Below are 18567 nucleotides of genomic sequence, written 5' to 3' on the forward strand. Positions count from 1 at the left end.
GCAGATTCCAGTTTTGAGACAGGAAATTTCAAAATGAGCGTGGAAGCTCATGTTCAGTCATGCTGTCATGACTTAGCCAAGAGCACTATTAAAACTTTACTGGGGTCATGGCAAAGGGCTCAGGAGTCAATTTGAAGAGTCTCTCACTGGTCAAAGATGGAGTAATTTGAGTGGTAATTTCAGCTAACTGAAACCCAACAAAGATTTTAAATCCATGAGTTCATAATGATATTGTAAAATAAATCCTACTTGTTTACCTTCGGGGAAATGATAGGAAATGAATTCATTGTCTTGAAAATGATAAATATAGGTAAAAATCAAGCATTTCTCTTGCCTCTCCTATAGGAACTATACTAAATCATAGATAAGGGGAAACATCTTGTTATAAAAGAATTCCAATTAACAGTGAAAAGGAAATTAGAATGTCACCACTTTGCTGCCCCCAGTGAAGTAATGGATGTGGGCATTTGCTGCATCAGAATCTACTGCCTTCACAAGAACAGGGACAGTCAGACAGTTGGGCCTTCTGCTGAGAGAACACACTACCAAAGGCATAGAACATGAGCCCGATGAAGCTTTTGGACCCAGCATCCAGTTTGTGAGAAATGCAACCAGTTCTGCTAGTAATATGTTCTTCAAAGATCTCTGTGCTTTGTCAAACCACACAGTAAAAACCACAGGGCTGACTGATGCCATAACTGAGGTAAAAAAAAAATTCCTCGGTGACATATTAAAAAATAAGTTCGCAATAAAAACAGTAACATAGTTTTGTATGTTTTATTTGGTCAAGAAACACATCAGTGTGATAATAAATAAGGCACTTTACCCTGAAAAGCCCCTGATGTCTGTGGAGGCGGTGTGGGAAGAGCTGCATCTTGTGAGTGATCTGGAGGTGGCGGCAGGAGCGTTCTCTGCAGTCGGAGGGAGGCTGTAACTCCAGATGTGGGTGGACGCGACTCACATGTGGTGACCAAGGTGGTTGGTCACGTCTGAGGTGTCTGTGCTCCTGGGCAGCAGGCTCAGTTCAGTGAAGGCCATTGTTACCTGGTGGTTCTCCCGGAGAGAACGGCACATTAAGCAGGGGTGAGCTTCATCATGCTCAAGTCATTCCCTCCCTCACGTATCAATCAAAGTGAAGCAATATGCATCTTCAACACAAGCATTCACACAGAACTGACAGGACAGGGAACAAGAGAAACCTGCTGAACTGCACCGCGTGTATGCAATTGGCAGATTCCAGCCTGGGAGAAATCCTAAAGGTGAACTAGCTCAGGTTCAGGAACAGATACAGTGCAAGGAAAAGAAAGGGACAGAGAGGAAACCTGTGGATAAAGAGAGATTTAAAAGGCATCACAAGTCTGGTAAAATGAGAGAGATTGAACTATAGTGCCTAGGGAGGCATACTTGGATGGTAAAACTATGTGAGTTACATAAAACATTAAGTACATGCTTTTGGAGGGGGAGAGGGACTTGACTCTGGGGAAGGCTGGCAAAGTTCTTTTTCTTGGCCCGAATGGTGTTTAAAAGGGTATTTGCCTTATAATAACCTTAACAATAACTCTAACTATACATTAGTTTTACAAGGCTTTTTGTGTCTATATTTTAATAGAATGAAAAGTTGTTTTTTTTTTTTTTTTTAAATAATCATATTGAATCAATGGCCAAAGAGAACAGGAAAAGTAAGAGCTAGTTTTCCTTCTAAATTCATGCGGAGACAGCTTTATCAAATGAAATCATGCAAGTGACACCACTCATTTATTTGCTCATATAACTTTAAATTCTTAGGTGCCAACATGGTGCTTAGGACCTTAGGAAACATAGATGTTATGACAAAGTTTCCACCCTTAAGGATTTCAGATGTTTAAACAGACAGATGTTTAAACAGATAAAAGTACTGGTATGGTGCCCAATGCCTTTACAGAGGAAGAAGCCAGAGAATCAGGAAACAACTGCCTGGGAGAGCTGAGGGTGCTGACCAGAGAAGCTCTGAGCTAGGGCTTAAAATAAGACATTGCAGACGAGGAAAGGGCATTTGGGCAGCTTTCCTGAAATCCTTAATCTCCCATCAGGGTCCACCAAACTTCTCCACCCCACAGCCATTATCAGATCACCCAAACTCTTTCTGCTTGGAAGTGCAGTCCCAGGCAGAGCCTGGGTCTTCTGTCTGGGAGATCGATCTCTTGGCTCATCTGCTCACTTGTCCCTCTGGACATCCCCATGCCTCCATCCATTCCCCTTTCGCCCGCATTAGATAGTGTGGGGATTTCCTCTCCAGCTGGAGGCCTGGCTCCTCTGGTGCCCAGGGAGCCTGGTGGGCTTAGGGAAGCTTTCATTCCTGTTTGTCTGGCAGTGCAGAATCGGGAATTCAGTACACTGTCAAGTGAAGAGATGCTCCCAAAGGAAAGATAAATGGATGAAAGACAGAATGTGGGGCCAGTATTCAAAACAGCCACAGCACGGGTTCCCTCTTCATGCAGACTCACCCTCCCCAGCCCCATGGAATGTTAATTAATACATCGACAGCCAGACCTTCTTCTACGTTCTCTCACTGGACTGTCACTTCCATGAGATGCACAGTTAAAACCCAGGGCTTCTTAAAAAGTTAGAACCACAAAAACCACTTTTATTAAGCTTAACACAGTGAATTTAAAAGAATGAAATAAATTTTATATAATTGTTGTTTTATAAATTGGTTAGTCTTTAACTTGAGGAAAGTCTGTTTTGCTTTATTTTGAATAATTTTTTATTTATTTTTGGCTGTGCTGGGTCTTTGTTGCTGCGTGGGTTTTTCTCTAGTTGCGGCATGAAGGCTTCTCCTTGTGGTGGCTTCTCTGGTTGCAGAGCACAGGCTCTAGAGCATGTGGGCTTCAGTAGGTTGTGGGGCTTAGACTCAGTAGTCGTGGTTCCTGGGCTCCAGAGCACAGGCTCGGAAGTTGTGGCACGTGGGCTTATTTGTTCCACAGCATGTGGGATCTGCCCAGACCAGGGATTGAAGCCGCGTCTCCTGCATTGGCAGGCAGATTGTTGCAGAGCGGGGGCTCTAAGCATGCAGGCTTCAGCAGTTGCTGCGTGCAGGCTCGGGAGTTGTAGTTCATGGGCTCCAGAGCACAGGCTCAGTAGTTGTGGTGCACGGGCCTAGCTTCCCCGCAGCTTGTGGGATCTTCCCGGACCAGGGATTAAAGCTGCGTCTCCTACATTAGCAGGCAGATTCTTAACCACTGAGCCACCAGGGAAGCCTTGTTTTGCTTTATTTTGAATCACAACTTTTTTTTGTCTTCCCAGATCCTGTTGTGAATGTTAGAAGCTAAATATCAACTCTTCCCCTGCTTTGTATTCCTTGTATAATATCCCTAATCCTTCCCACTCTCAAAGGATTGGTGACTCCATGGCTTGGGCTGACTAGAGAAAAGGCTATTTATGTGAACAGCAGAAGAAAAGAAAAGATATATGTATTTTTAAATAATTTTATTCATTTTGGCTGTGCTGGGTCCTTGATGCTTTGCGAGGGCTTTCTCTAGCTGTGGTGGACAGGGGCTACTCTTCATTATGGTGAGCAGGCTTCTCACTGCAGTGGCTTCTCTTGTTGCAGAGCATGGGCTCTAAGCATGCAGGCTTCAGCAGTTGCTGCGTGCGGTTCGGGAGTTTAGTTCATGGGCTCCAGAGCACAGGCTCAGTAGCTGTGGTGCACGGGCATAGCTTCTCCGCAGCATGTGGAATCTTCCAGGACCAGGGACTGAATCTGTGACCCCTGCATTGGCAGGTGGACTCTTAACCACTGCACCACTAGGGAAGTCAGTAATGTATTTAAATACTGGATTATCCTTATTACTTTAAGTAGACCAGTTTCTTAATATTAGCATGTGCTCTAATTAACAAACAGATACAGCACTTAAAATCCATTTGTCTAATTCCTAGATCACCTTTAAATGTAAGTAGACATTAATAACTGGACAAGGAAATGGCAACCCACTCCAGTGTCTTGCCTGGAGAATCCCAGGGACAGAGGAGCCTGGTGGGCTGCCATCTATGGGGTCGCACAGAGTTGGACACGACTGACGCGACTTAGCAGCAGCAGCAGCAGACATTAACAAAAAGCAGAGCGCCTGATGCACTGTTAATATTCAATAATGCAACTTAAAGTTGTACAAAAGTATTTTTTGGTAGAATTAAGAACTGAAGATAATATGGCTGGGTAGCCATTTAAGGGCTACTTTTTTTTAATTCTGAGATTTATAATATATATATAAATTTCATATATACAGTTTAAAACTAATTATAAAGCAACCCTTTATATTACTGTCCTTGTCAAGAAAGAACCACCAGCATGCCAGAAGCACCTCATCTGCCCATCCTCAATAATAACTCCGTCTCCCTCTTAGAGGTAGCCTCTAACCTAACTTTTCCCTTTCTTTTCTTGTTAGTTTTACCACTCATGCATGCGTGCATGCTAAGTCGCTTAAGTCGTGTCCAACTCTTTGCAACCCCATGGACTGTAGCCTGCCAGGCTCCTTGATCCACGGGATTCTCCAATCACTCATGCATAAATTCCTAAATTAAAAAAATTAAGTTTTTCCTATTTTTGGTTTTATATAAAGTGGACTTGGGCTTCCCTTGTGGCTCAGACAGCAAAGAATTGGGCTGCAATGCAGGAGACCCAGGTTCAATCCCTGGGTGCGGGGTCGGGGGCGCAGAGGGGTAAGATCCCCTAGAGAAGGGAATGGCTACACACTCCAGGATCCTTGCCTGGAGAATTCCATGGACAGAGGAGCCCAAGAGCTACAGTCCATGGGGTCACAAAGAGTTAGACATGACTGAGCAACTAACACTTCACTTCAACCCTGAATATTCACTGGAGGACTGATGCTGAAGATGAAGCTCTAATACTTTGGCCACCTGATGTGAAGAGCCGACTCACTGGAAAGGACTCTGATGCTGGGAAAAATTGAGGGCAGGAGTAGAAGGGGGCGACAGAGGAAGAGATGGTTGGATGGCATCACTGATCCAGTGGATATGAGTTTGGGCAAACTCCAGGAAACAGAGCAGCACAGGGAAGCCTGGCGTGCTGCAGTCCATGGGGCTGCAGAGTCTGCAGCAACTGAGCAACAGTAATGAGTGGACTTGTATGGCGGGTGCTCTGTGTCCTTTCCTTTGTTCATCACTGCCTATCAACTTTGTCCATGTTGTCACAGCGGGAATTCTCTTCATTTTCCTGGTTTAATACTATGAAAATTCTTAAAGATTTTATCCATTCATGTATTGATGAACACTTGGCTTTTTATTCCTAATGTCATGCACAGAGTCAACATGTTTTAAAATAAATATTTCAGTGCCAAAGAATGTTGTGCCCATGTTCTCTTCTCGGAGTTTTATGGTTTCAGATTTTACATTGAAGTCTTTAATCCATTTTGAGTTTATTTTTGTATATAGTTTGAGGGCGTGACGGTGTATTCTAATCTTGTTTTACAAGTAGCTGTCCAGTTTTCCCAGCACCACTTATTGAAGAGATTTTCTTCTCTCCATTGTATATTCTTGCCTTCTTTGTCATAGATTAATTGACCATGGATTTATTGCTGGGTCTTTATTCTGCTCCATTGATCTGTGTGTCTGTTTTTGCACTTGTACCATGGCTGTTTTGATTACTGTAGTTTTAAAGTATAGTTTGAAGTTTGAGGGGGTGATACCTCCAGCTTTATTCTTTTTTTCCCAAGGTTGCTTTGGCAATTTGGGATATTTTGTGGTTCTGTAAAATTTTTTGTTGTTCCACAGAATTTTTTCTAGTTCTGTGAAAAATGTCATAGGTATTTTGATAGGGAATGCATTAAATCTGTAGGTTGCTTTGCATCTTTGTATCTGTTTCTTAAGGCAAAAGAAATAAAAGTGAAAATAAATAGCCTAATTAAACTTTTGCACAGCAGTGTAAACCATCTACAAAAATAAAGACAACCTACTGAATAGAATAAAATATTTGCAAATGATATGACTGATGAGGGTTTAATATCCAGAACATATAAACAGTTCATACAATTCAATTTCAAAAAACCCCAAACAACCCTATCAAATGGGCAGAAGACCTTCATAGACATTTTTCCAAAGAAGATATACAGATGGCCAACAGGCACAGGAAAAGATGCTCTGTATCACTAATCACTGGGGCTTCCCTGGTGGCTCAGAAGGCAAAGAATTTGCCTGCAATGAGGGGAGCAAGTTCGATCCCTGGGTCAGGAAGATCCCCTGGAGAAGTGAATGGCTACCCACTCCTGTATTCTTGCCTAGAGAATTACATGGACAGAGGAGCCTGGTGGGCTATAGTCCATGGGGTAGAGAAATATAAATCAAAATGACTGATTCATTGAGATATCACTTCACATCAGTCAGAATGGCCATCATCAAAAAATCTACAAATAACAAATGTTAGAGAGGGTGTGGAGAAAAAAGAACACTTGCATATTGTTGATGGGAATGTAGTTGGTATAGACACTATGGAGAACAGTATGGAGGTTCCTTAAAAAACTAAAAATAGAACTACAACATGATCCAGCAATATCACTCCTTGGTATATATCCAGAAAAAAAAACCAAAAACACTAATTCAGAAAGATACAGGTACCCCAGTGTTCAAAGGAGCACTATTTATAATAGCCAAGATATGGAAGCAACCTAAGTGTCCATCAACAGACACACACACACATAAAGAAATATAGTGCATATATGTGTGTATGTGTTTTTGTAGTGTTTATGTATGTGTAATCTTCCATTTTGAATATCATAACCATGAAAGTAACCACCATGTATATGGCTTGTTTCGTTGACTCAGCTTTGAAATGTAAAATAAGAATAGTCAGCAATTGCAGTTTAGAAAATCTTGACAGTTAATATTCGTCTCTCAATACACATGCAGTCATAAAGAAGAATGAAATACTGTCATTTGCAGCAGTGCGGATGGACCTAAGAGTATTATACTTAGTGAAGTAAGTCAGAGAAAGACAAATACTGTATGTTACCATTTATACATCAATCTAAAAAGTAATATAAACAAGGGTATTTAGCAATACAGAGACAGACTCATGGATACAGAAACCAAACCAGTGGCTACCAGAGAGGAGAGGGAAGCAGGGAGGGACAAGGTCGGGTATAGGATTAAGAGATACATACCACTATGTATAAAATAGACAACAAGGACATATTACATAGCACAGGGTATTATATCCATTTTCTTGTAATAACTTCTAATGGAATATAATCTGTAAGAATACTCAATCACTATGCTGCACACCTGAAACTAATATACTTTAAATCAACTATAATTTATTTAAAAATATAAAAAATAATTCATTGAAGCAGCAGTTTAAAAATGCTAGGTAGCACACCTACTTTTATATAGCAATAATTAGTGAATATCTACTATTATTTAAAGATGCTGGTAAAATTAGAGCAGTAGGTTTAAAAAACTGATGTTGCACGATTCAAGTCCAACTTCTACTTGACGTTACTGTCTTCAGAAAATTATATGCAAACGCCCCTAAACTGTCTGATTATTCTCTTACCAGAGAGAATGCAAGGCAATTTCCCTAAACCTGGTAAAGTAGTAGTTGCTTTCATTATAAACATCACAATGAGTTTTATATTAAATTCAGAAACTGATTTTCATCGGCAGTTGAATTCTGATTTCTAGTTCAAACAAAGTTACACCTTTAATGCTTTAAAAGTTCTCCCATAATCACAGAATTTTTGGTAAAAATGTTACAACTCTATAAATTTTCTTTCCAACTAATTCCAGATTTTAGGAAAAATTGATCATAATATCTAAAAGCAATGACAAAAATCATTTTGTTAAAATTCTCTGAATCTTTGCTTGGGCAGATTTCTTATGCCATGCCATTTTCTGTGAAATTAATGGGTTACTCTTTATTCCACCAAAATGAATATGGAGTATCAATGTCATTATAAAGATACATTTGCACAATAATACTTTATTTGCATTTCATAAGATTTCAGGTCTTTATTCAGTGTGCAATTTAACAAGCTAAAAGTAACCACCATGGGTATGGCTTAATTGTTTCGTTGACTTAGCTTTGAAACTTAAAATAAGAATAGTCAGCAACTGCAGTTTAGGAAAATCTTGACAGTTAATATTCCTCTCTCAATTATCCCCAGAATTTGATATAGTTCCTGAATGAAAACTTTTACTTAATTTCTCTTCTATTACTTCCTTCTGTGTTTTTGAGTTTGGAGGCAAATCTTATTTCATGCTGGAAATGGTTCTTCCTGCAAATGGTGGTCTGATAATCACCGTATAATTCTTTTTACTTGTTAAATCTTCTGCTAAAAAAAAATCACTTTCCACAAAATCTTGGTCAATCCATGTAAGGTTTGAGATGAAAATTTACTTAAAGACTACTAACAATAAGCATAAATTATTTTCATCATCAATATTTAAGGTCACACATGTGCGTGCTAGGTGGCCCTGGGGATAAAAGGTATGATGAGATATCCCTGCCTTCACAAACAGGAAACAACCTGTGAACAATTACAGGGTATTTTAAAGACTACAATAGAGGCCTGTAGAAGATGCTGTGAAGGGAAGGCTCTGTCCATGAAAGGTATCTCCAAGGAGACATTTTTAATAATCACATTGGTAGTTTGCATATTACTGTCAAAACAATACAAGAATGTTTACTGACTTTAATTCCTAAAAAAAGTATGTACTTCCTTTTACATTTTTAATTTCAAGTTTTTGCTTTTACGTTATCAATTTTCTTACCACACTTGTTTTTAATGATGCTAATGATAAACTAAAGGTAAATGTTTAAATAGTTCTAATACGACTTTCCAGCTTATCTTTTTTAACAGCCTAGTTGAGTGAAAGTTATATGAAACAAATAGAATATTTACAATTTGGAATATATTGATAAATATGATTGTGAATCCTTGTAACCAAGCATTCTGTTTGTGCTCTATGTGTTACAGTCAGCCAAGAAAATAAATATTTTAATAACCTACTATGTATTATCTTTTCTAGATGAAAACTTCTCAGTTCCTCATAATAAAAGGGGAGTTCTTGGAATGGTCAACAAAGGCCGTCACAGCAATGGGTCACAATTCTATATCACACTACAGGCTGCTCCGTATCTAGATAAAAAATATGTGGCTTTTGGGTATGTGCATTTTAAGTTTGTCTATGTAATATTTATATATGTTAAAATGTGGTTCAAAAATATTTGGGTGAGTATTTGTACATAGCCTACGAATAAACTAAAAACAATTAAAAAAACAAAAGTAATACAAATACTATAGACAAATATATTTAGAAATAAGTATTTCATAAGAAGCTTGCTTGGAGAAGGAAATGGCAACCCACTCCGGTATTCTTGCCTGGAAAATTCTGAGGACAGAGGAACTCGGCAGGCCACAGTCCATGGCGTCACAAAGAGACAGACATGACTGAGCGACTGAACATACAAGAAGCTTGCCAGCTATTAAAAACACAGAAACTATTCAGCCATTACAATGTTCTGTGCATCCATTCATCCATCATCCATCCTTCTGTGGATCTTTAGCCTCAAGGATATTGTCAATGAAAGTGAATAATACCATAGCTCTTAATAATGTATATATATATTTAGATGCAGAAGTGAGGCAAAGCCATTTAAGTAACTATCCATGAACACTGAGAAGAGAAAGATGACAGTCATCCAAGTTACAAGTAACTTTCTGTTACGGAGCAATTTAAACCGTGGAATGTGCATGCATGCTTAGTCGCTCAGTCATGTCCATCCAACTCTGAGACCCCACAAACTGTACCAGCCAGTGTCCTCCATTCATGGGATTCTCCAGGCAAGAACAGTGGAGTGGGTAGCCATTCACTTCTCCAGGGGATATTCCTGACCCAGGGATTGAACCTGGGTCTCCTGCATTGCAGGTAGATTCTTTACCATCTGAACTACCAGGGAAGCCCTTAAAATATAGAAATGTCTCAGGTAATAATTATTAGAATATTATTAGCAAGATGCATATAGGCTGCTGCTGCTAAGTTGCTTCAGTCGTGTCCGACTCTGTGCGACCCCAGAGACGGCAGCCCATCAGGCTCCACCGTCCCTGGGATTCTCCAGGCAAGAAACTGGAGCGGGTCGCCATTTCCTTCTCCAATGCATGAAAATGAAAAGTGAAAGTGAAGTCGCTCAGTCGTGTCCAACTCTTAGTGACCCCATGGACTGCAGCCTACCAGGCTCCTCCATCCATGGGGTTTTCCAGGCAAGAGTACTGGAGTGGGGTGCCATTGCCTTCTCTGATGCATATAGGTATGTGGACCTAAAGTGAATGGTGATGATACTATTCATCATTCCTGTGTTTCATATCTCTATTTGATTACTGAAATGAATATAAGTTGAAGCTTATACTTAGTCTTTCTTGAAATGATGTATAAAGTGTCAGAACACTTCTGAATATTTAGATTATTCCAGCTACTCCATAGGGATAATTACTGACCCTTCATTCTAAGGAAAACTTCCAGGCCAATTTTAAGCACAATTATTCCTTCAGGGTAATGTGGATGATATTTCCAGGTTGAAAAAGCATAAAGTGTATTTTAAGCCAAAGGAGATTTCTTTAAAGAGGTAATTTTAACAGCTACATAAGCTAAAATAATGCATTTTCCTCCATCTTCCCTGGACTTTTATAAACTATATTCTGATTTTGAAAATGCATTTTTCAATATTTTTTAAGTCCAAATAATTCTCACAATTTCTTAGATCTTTTAAATATCTTCCTGTCACCTTCTGGTAGTGTCACTGCCCTCAACCACATACTGAGATGATTCTTTATATCCTTCTGAAAAGAACCTTTCTCAAACACACAGTGACCGTTCTGCAACACTTAATGCCTCTTTCACCATCTCCACCCCCAGATGCATACAGCCTGGAGTTCAGAGTGGCATTTTAGGTCCTGCACCCTCTGGCCCCCCACCTTTTTTCAGCCTTCACTGCGGCTGGCCTTCTGACCTATTTATTCAACTAGCATTTTATTAGGCTCCCACCAAATGCTGGTCCCTGTGCTCAGTCCTGAGGAAAGAGTGATGAGACACAATTCCTGCCTTCAGGGAGCCTATAATATGTTAGAAAACCCAACAACTGTGAGACAGTGAGCCGTGAGACAGCAAGCCCTGTAAAAAGTGCACTGAGAATACAGGAGGGAGGGCAAGGCAATAAATACCCTCCAGCTCCTTAGTAAAAGCCAACGCAGATCCTTACAGGACGGTAGTGGAGTAGAGGAGTGCTTGGTCTCCTTTTGATGATTGCTTTTCCCATGTGATTCATCTTTGGGGGAATCTCTCCCACTGAATCATTATCACCAACAACTATTGGCCTCAGAGAGGCAGTTGCACCGTTTTATTGCTCTAGCCTAAGTATAATCTCATTTTTTCCCCCTTGAAGCCTCCAAATAACAGCTGAGTCTGGGCTGAACTATTTAAACAAGACCTTGCAGAAGGTTAAGGGAGAAGCAGAAAAGTAATACCATAGTAGGCAACTAGATAATCCGACAAAATAGAACCAACTCCTTCAGAGATATCCTCCTTCCCTACTGTGGGGCTGCCTCTAGTGGGAGATGCTTCTTCCCTGTCATCACAGAGCACCCCCAGCTTCATCTGAGCTTCCAGAAGCTCAGACATGGCTGGCAAAGTCCAGAGATATACAGAAATTTCCTCTCCTATTTGAGACAGACCCTCCATCCAAGCCCTCATCTCTGGTGCATTACCTTGCCTTGTCTTCAGAAGGATAACACTGGGAATGCCCTTTGGGGAGGCGGTGTCAACCCACAGCCGGTCTGGTTGATGCCCTTGCCCAGTGGTTTCATGGGGAAAGAATATCAAAATACAAGTCCATTCACACAAAGGTAGAAGGGATATTATGTGGGGAATAGTGCTAGGGAGGAATTAATTGCACTATAAGGGACCCCTAAAGTGGGGGGGAGTCACAGAAAGTTTCATGAGAAGGTGAAATGAGGACTGAAAGTCATAGAGAAGTTAGGCAGATAGAGCACAGTGGAAATCAAAATGAGTAAAATCCGTTTTGGAAGCAGTGAAGAGCCTTTGCAGAGGGACCTGAGAAGTAAGAGGAGTATCCTATCTACCAATCACTTAGTCTGGCTAGAGCTTAGTGCCCAGGGGAAACGGAGAGAGTGGTGGCTGGAGATGAGACGGCCAGGGCCCAACTCTCAAAGGGCTGAGGGTGCCATGCTGCTGAGCATGGACCCCCACCTGAAGGCCCTAGGAAGCCATGCAAGAATTTTAAATTAGGAGCAACATGACGAGGTTTTCGCTCTGAAAAATGTATCTTTTTAGCAGAAGTGAGGGATTAATTAGCAAAGGATGAAAATGAAGGGAGAAAGGCCAGTTAACAAGTGATGGTGACAGCAGGCCATGAAGTTTTCATCTAAGGCAGTGGCAGTACATATGAGCAGGGGATAAAAGAATACAAATTCAAGAGATATTTGGAACTTAGATTCAACAAGACTTTATGACTATTTAGATGTTGGTGGTGAGGTTATGGGAAAATTCTAGAGCAATGATACCTAATAGAACTTTCCATAGAGATGGAAATATACTAGGATCAGTGCTGCCCAATATGATAGCCCCTGCCATAGAGAGCCACTGAGAAGTTGGAATGTGGCCAGTGCAACTGAGGAACTAAATTTAATTAAATGTAATCACCACCTATGACTAGTGGCTACCATACTGGCAGTGAAGAGCTGGAGGAACTCCGAGGATTTTGGAACTGGTTGGATGGTTGGTGCCATTCACTTCAGCAGAGAATACAAAAAGGAAGATATGGGAGAGAAGACCATGAATTCAAGAGGGACAAGTTATGTTTCAAGTGAAGACAGCTCTATTACAGGCAGGTGGCAACTCCTCAATACCAGAAGTAAGGGATTCAAGCTGGACCAGGGCTGGAGGTGTACATTTGGAAGCTTTCAACATGGCGGCTGAGCTGCAGCCAGACCCAGAGTACCATCCCTCCCAGAACACCCTCTGGGCCTCTGCTTGTCTTGTCACTTTCTGCCTTCCTTCAGTCTGCCAAAATCCCATTCAGGGCTTAGGTCAGAAATCCCCACCAACTACCAAAGTCAAGCTGCTTCCTTGTCCTCTTTGGCACAGTGTGAACAACTGGAAATAGGGACTGGGCCTCCCTTATCTTGTGCCCTAACACCTGGAGAGGTGCATATGGTAGGTGCTCATTCAGTGTCTATGAAACCAATCTGGAGAATAGGCTTCACATCCTCTTTGGACAAAGGTGAGTCTGTCCATTTCTTCCCTGCTCTCCATCCTGAGAATATACTTATTGTCCTGCTCTGTCATGTTTTCTAATTGGGATGGAAAAAATACAGCACCCCCCCCCCCAAAAAAAAAGAAAAAAGAGAGAGATGACTAGCATATGGTCAGTGTCAGCACTGACCGTGTCCCCATAAAGGATCATGAAATGGAAATCACACCTTCCCTCCAACCACTGCTTCAACCCAAACCCTGGCAGGGGGCACAGTTCTATGATTAGGGCTGGCTCTCTGGCCCCTGCTGCCTTTTTTTTTAGTTGTGGAACCATCAGAAGTCTAGTTCCAATCAGGGAGTTCTGGCTTGTGGCCACTGAATGAGTACAGAGACTCAAACTAGTGTGGCTTTGGGCTGCCTTTAATTCATGTGTTCAGTGGATGCCGATGAGGTGCCTACTCTGTGCCAGGCACTGAGTAGCACTAAGCGACAGCATGATCTCTGCCTTCAGGGCAGAATCAGAAATTAACTCAGGAAGCATAGAAATAAGTGTCAAATTTATCCCTGATCACTCCTATAAAGAAGGGGAACTTGATATAAGTCGGGTGGGGAAGCAGGGTAGCGTCTAGGAAACATCCCCCAAGGAAGTGATGACTGAGTGAGATCTGAAGGAAGGCCAGGAGGTGACCAGGCAGGAGGAGTGGGAGGCAAGAGCAAAGCAGACAGCTGTGGCAGGAAGGGCACATGGGGTGGCTGAGGTGCTGCAAGCTGGTCCAGCTGGAGCCGAGAGCAAGGGAGCATGCTGCAGGGCGCCCTCAAGGGGAGTGGGGAGGTGGGTGATGGTAAAGACCTTCGATCTTTATCCTAAGGATAATGGGAGATTATTGAAGTGGGGAGGTGAGACTATATTAGCATTTTTAAAACATCACTCTGGCGGCAGTGAGGATAACAGACTGGAAGAGTCCCGGAGCAGGTGTGGAGGAGCGTGACAGAGTACACACATCTAGAAAAATTTAAGATATTTATGACTGAGGTTAATTTAATTTGTAGCCTTAGCTAAGCTAGACAGGACTCAATTTAAGAATGTAAGGTATACGTGAAACTTGACAATTTTTTTTTCCATTTTTTTCTCCGATCTAGGCAATTGATTGAAGGAACAGATGTTCTTCATCATCTAGAATCAGTTCCAACAGAGAATGAAAGACCAATACAAAATTGTGTAATTACTGCCAGTGGACAGCTTTATGCCTAACTTTCACATCAGTATTTTCTGACAGTTTTATTATATATCTGATCAGCTGTTTCTAGATTTAATTAAATGGTGTTTGACAAAATTTAATTTGAAAGCTCTGGCAGACGCTGTAGGGTAGCTCTCCAACACCCAATCCCTCCCCATTTTCCTTTCTTATCTAAAGCAAAATACACAATTTTCCAACTTCCTTTGCATCAGGAGTAGCCATGGGTTACTGTATCGGCCAGTCAGACAGGAGCAGAATGCCAGTGGTCCTGCCCCTTCCCTTTTATCCAGTCTTGAATGCAGAGAGGCTGGAGCCATGAAGGAAAGGCCAAGAGAACACAAAGATATCAGCTCCAGTTCTCAAGCTGTAAGGACCTACCTATGTCTCGACTTCTTACTATAGAGACAAATAGACTACTGTTTGTTGGTTGGTTGATTTTGTTACTTGTAGCCAAAACCATTCTTAACTTAGCAGCAGTACTTAATGGCCTTGAATCCTAAAACATTTGTAACTATAATAGAATTATGTTGCTGTTTATATTTCTTCCATAAGAAGCTTGGTAAATAGTCAAATAGGAGAGGCAATAGAAAAAAATTCATTGTAATATTTGTTTATACATAGCATTCAGAAAAGGGTATACACTTTGGATGTTTTTAATGAGTAGAAAGCTTGTCTCTGAGTCACACCAACCATGTGAAAACCAAGGGCTTGAGTTACAGTCCCCACGGTAGTAGATTCCTGAGATGCTATTGGGATCCAGTTTTATCAGCTGCTCCTTAAGCTAAGAGGTATCAACTAGGGAACTTTTTCAACGCAGGTGGCTGGAACGTATCCTTGAGCCACAGAGTCTCTAAACATGGGACACAGATAGTTGGCATTCACCCAGCTCTCTCCCCAGGTTCTTACTTAGTCACCTGAGCACTGGTCACTTGGGAATCACTGCAAGACACAGCAGCAAGTTTCGGCCCCCTTCTGTAGTTAGTGCACGCTTGTCTGCATTGGTGGTGGCCACTCTCAGTTTTCACCACCTCTGCTGCCACACTGCTGCTCTGCCCAGAGCCACCACACTTTTCTTGCACTTAAATGAAGGTCTGTCTTCCAAGAGCGATCTCTCAATCTTCAGGAGACAGCCCTCTAGTTGACTTGGGTTTTGCCAAAGGGAGGCAAAGGATTAAAAATTTTTTTGTTTGAAATGGTTATAGATTCGCAGGAAACTGCAAAAATAGAGTGGTCCTGTATACTGATCACCATTTCCCCAGAGGTCCTACCTTTATGAGTGAAAGATGCTCAGTTGTGTCCAACTTTTTGCAACCTCATGGACTGTAGCCCACCAGGCTCCTCTGTCCATGGGATTCTCCTGGCAAGAATACTGGAGTGGGTGCCATTTCCTCCTCTAGGGGATCTTCCTGACCCAGGGATTGAACCTGGGTCTCACGCATTGCAGGCAGATTCTCTACCATCTGAGCCACCAGGGAAGCCCATCTTATGTTAAAGTACAATATTAAAGCCAGGCAGTCGACAGTAGCAGCGTTGTCATTTTATCCTGTGCAGATCTGCGTGACTGGCACCACAGTCAAGACACAGAACTTTTTCAGCACCACAAAGACCTCCCTTGGCTAGCCCTCATAGTTACACCTACCTCTCTGGTTCCCCCCATCCCTAATTCCTGCCAACCAGTATCTATATATCTATCCATCTGTCCATCTATCTCCCTCCCTCTCTTCCTTCCTAATAACAGCTTCATTGCTACAGTGATATGGTTCCATCCTCAGGTCTGAGGTGGATGAGGAAGAAGCGTACTGCCTGTGTCACGCTATCAATGATCTGGGGGCTGCAGAGTATTACGAACGTGTGTTCTGGAACCAGACAGCCAAAGTTAGAGTCCTGGCTCTGCCCTTTCCTCGCTGCATGAACGTAGGCAAGAACTTTGCTGTCTTTTTTGCCTCGTCTCAAAACAGTAGTACCTACCACACAGGGCAGCTCTCAGAGTTCAGGGAATCAATACTTTGTAGACAGGATCTAGAATACTAACTGTTACGCTCTAAATGCTCAATATATGTATGATTAATAAATTCCTGGTGTATGACCTTCAAAGTGTTGTCAAGGAACTTGCATTTTTAAAAATTCCCGCAATGACTGATTAACAGCCAAATTTGGAAAACACTGAAGAGGAGCTATCTCCTTTTCCTCTACTCTGAGGACCTGCACCCTACCTAAGAATCCCAGCTCTTTGTATTTGGAGGGTTCCTCCGGTCACACTGATGACACCTCGAACAAAGGGGTGCTGAGCTTGCCACAGAGTCTCAGCAACTCCCGAAGCATGTGATAAATCAAACTGACGCTTTGCAAAAATCCTGGTTAAAACACATTACAAGCATTAGTCATGTAATAAGCAGCAGCAGAACAATTCTTACTGACAGTGAGAATTAAGCATTCATCTAATATTGTTAAAGAACTGGGGTATCGGCATGGACACAAGAAACTCTTTATTTTTAGTTTAGCTGCACTGTAAAGGTAGAACTCCACTGACCACCTAAAGGAGCAAGTTCACGGTCCCTTTGTCTGCTCTCCCATCCCACTTTCAGGGTGTGTAGAAACTTTAATCACAAATCTACATATGCAGTGGTTCTTATCATCATCATTTAAAGGCACACACACTGATACTTCTGTATTAAAATATATTCTATCTTAGAATGATTTATATATTTAACTGTAACATTTGGAGAAACCATTAAAAGGGACACAAGCTTATCCAACTAAATCCAAATATAAGACTTTGATTTAACCAAACTGAAAGATTTTGATTTGATTAAATAGAAGGAATTCTAAATTTTTCCAAGTCCACAAATACAAGAGTAAGGGCATTCTGATGATTTATACAAAATGCTAGTTATGCAACAAAGGCAAGCACATAACGCTGTATCTTACAGCCAGCCATGCTGATAAGCAGAGTGTGGTATCTGTTCATTTTGGAGGAGATTTGAGATAAATGTTTAAAATTCTACCCAAAGGACATGTTTTCCCCAACTCCAAACAATGCCAGCTATTTGTTAATGAATGAAAGGCTGGCAACCTCAGGATTCCATACTCAAGAGTATTTACATTTTATACATATTTAAAATCAGGTGTGTTTGTTTTAGTCCCAGCTAGTTAGCAAAATGGTGGCCAAATCACTTAACTTTGCATTTTCTTCATTTGTTAAAAGAAGTAAAGAAGCTTGTCAGCTACCCCCTGGCTCTAATACTGTGGTGGTTCCCCGAGTAAATTTATATGATCAATAACAACATATAATTTACTTTTGGGCTTCAATTTCATTAGTAAAATCGGGGCACATCTCATAACGGCTTGAGGATTGAACTAATTTGTGAAGACACCTCTAATGATGCTTGACATAAAGCATAAATTCAACAAAAGTTGGTTTCCTTTCTGGAATGTCAACCCACAAAAACCAGAGAAACTGCCACTAACAGAACATTATTATCATTTCAAGAACAACAAATCCCTGTTACGCTCAGTGTTAGCTATTCTCACTAACATACTAATTTCCAATTGACTGAATTAATTCAAAGGTATAATCCTCAAAATAAAAATTAATCTCTATCAACCTGTGATACTCTCTCCCTCATGGGAACTCACTTTTTAAACTACTATATTGCTCATACCCTTCCCAAAATGGAATCATGACTTAAACTAGCAAATCTAGTCAGTCCATATCTCCAGTAAGTTTTATACACCATACAAAATATTTGTAACAAACTCAGTAGTAACACAACATAAAGTCTGACACTTGAAAGCAGGCTTTGAAAATGTGATGAATCATACGTTCTTCAGTGTGCATCAAAATGCTTGAGCCTATTTAAGCCACAGGCTCTTGGACCTCACACCAGTTTCTGGTTCAGTGGATTTGGAGTGAGTTGGAGAATGTGCATTAACATGTTCCAGGTGATGCCGATCTGGAGACCACACATTAAGAACCACTGGGGACTTCCCTGGTGGTACAGTGGACAAGAATCTGCCTGCCAAAGCAGGGGACACGGGTTCAATCCCTGCTCCAGGAAGATTCCACATGGCA

The 18567-nt window shown here is 41.3% G+C and overlaps 1 protein-coding gene across 7 annotated transcripts in view; it reads left to right on the forward strand.

The window, feature by feature from the left end:
* PPIL6 (peptidylprolyl isomerase like 6) overlaps positions 1 to 16589 on the forward strand; it is a 37740-nt gene extending 21151 nt beyond the window's left edge. For 4 of the 7 annotated variants that reach the window (XM_005210818.5, XM_010808446.4, XM_010808447.4 and 1 more), the window contains 2 exons: positions 9019 to 9154; positions 14398 to 16589. In XM_005210818.5, coding sequence (XP_005210875.1) covers positions 9019 to 9154; positions 14398 to 14509 — 248 coding nt within the window. In that variant the 3' untranslated portion in view covers positions 14510 to 16589. Of the gene's footprint in view, positions 1 to 345; positions 766 to 3282; positions 5338 to 9018; positions 9155 to 14397 lie in introns of those variants that run through there. The other 3 variants (NM_001046537.2, XM_005210820.5, XM_005210821.5) reach the window with 3 other exon arrangements.
* The last annotated feature ends 1978 nt before the right edge of the window (positions 16590 to 18567 follow it).

This window comes from Bos taurus, chromosome 9 (genome assembly GCF_002263795.3).
Source record: "Bos taurus isolate L1 Dominette 01449 registration number 42190680 breed Hereford chromosome 9, ARS-UCD2.0, whole genome shotgun sequence".
Taxonomy (NCBI): Eukaryota; Metazoa; Chordata; class Mammalia; order Artiodactyla; family Bovidae; genus Bos; species Bos taurus.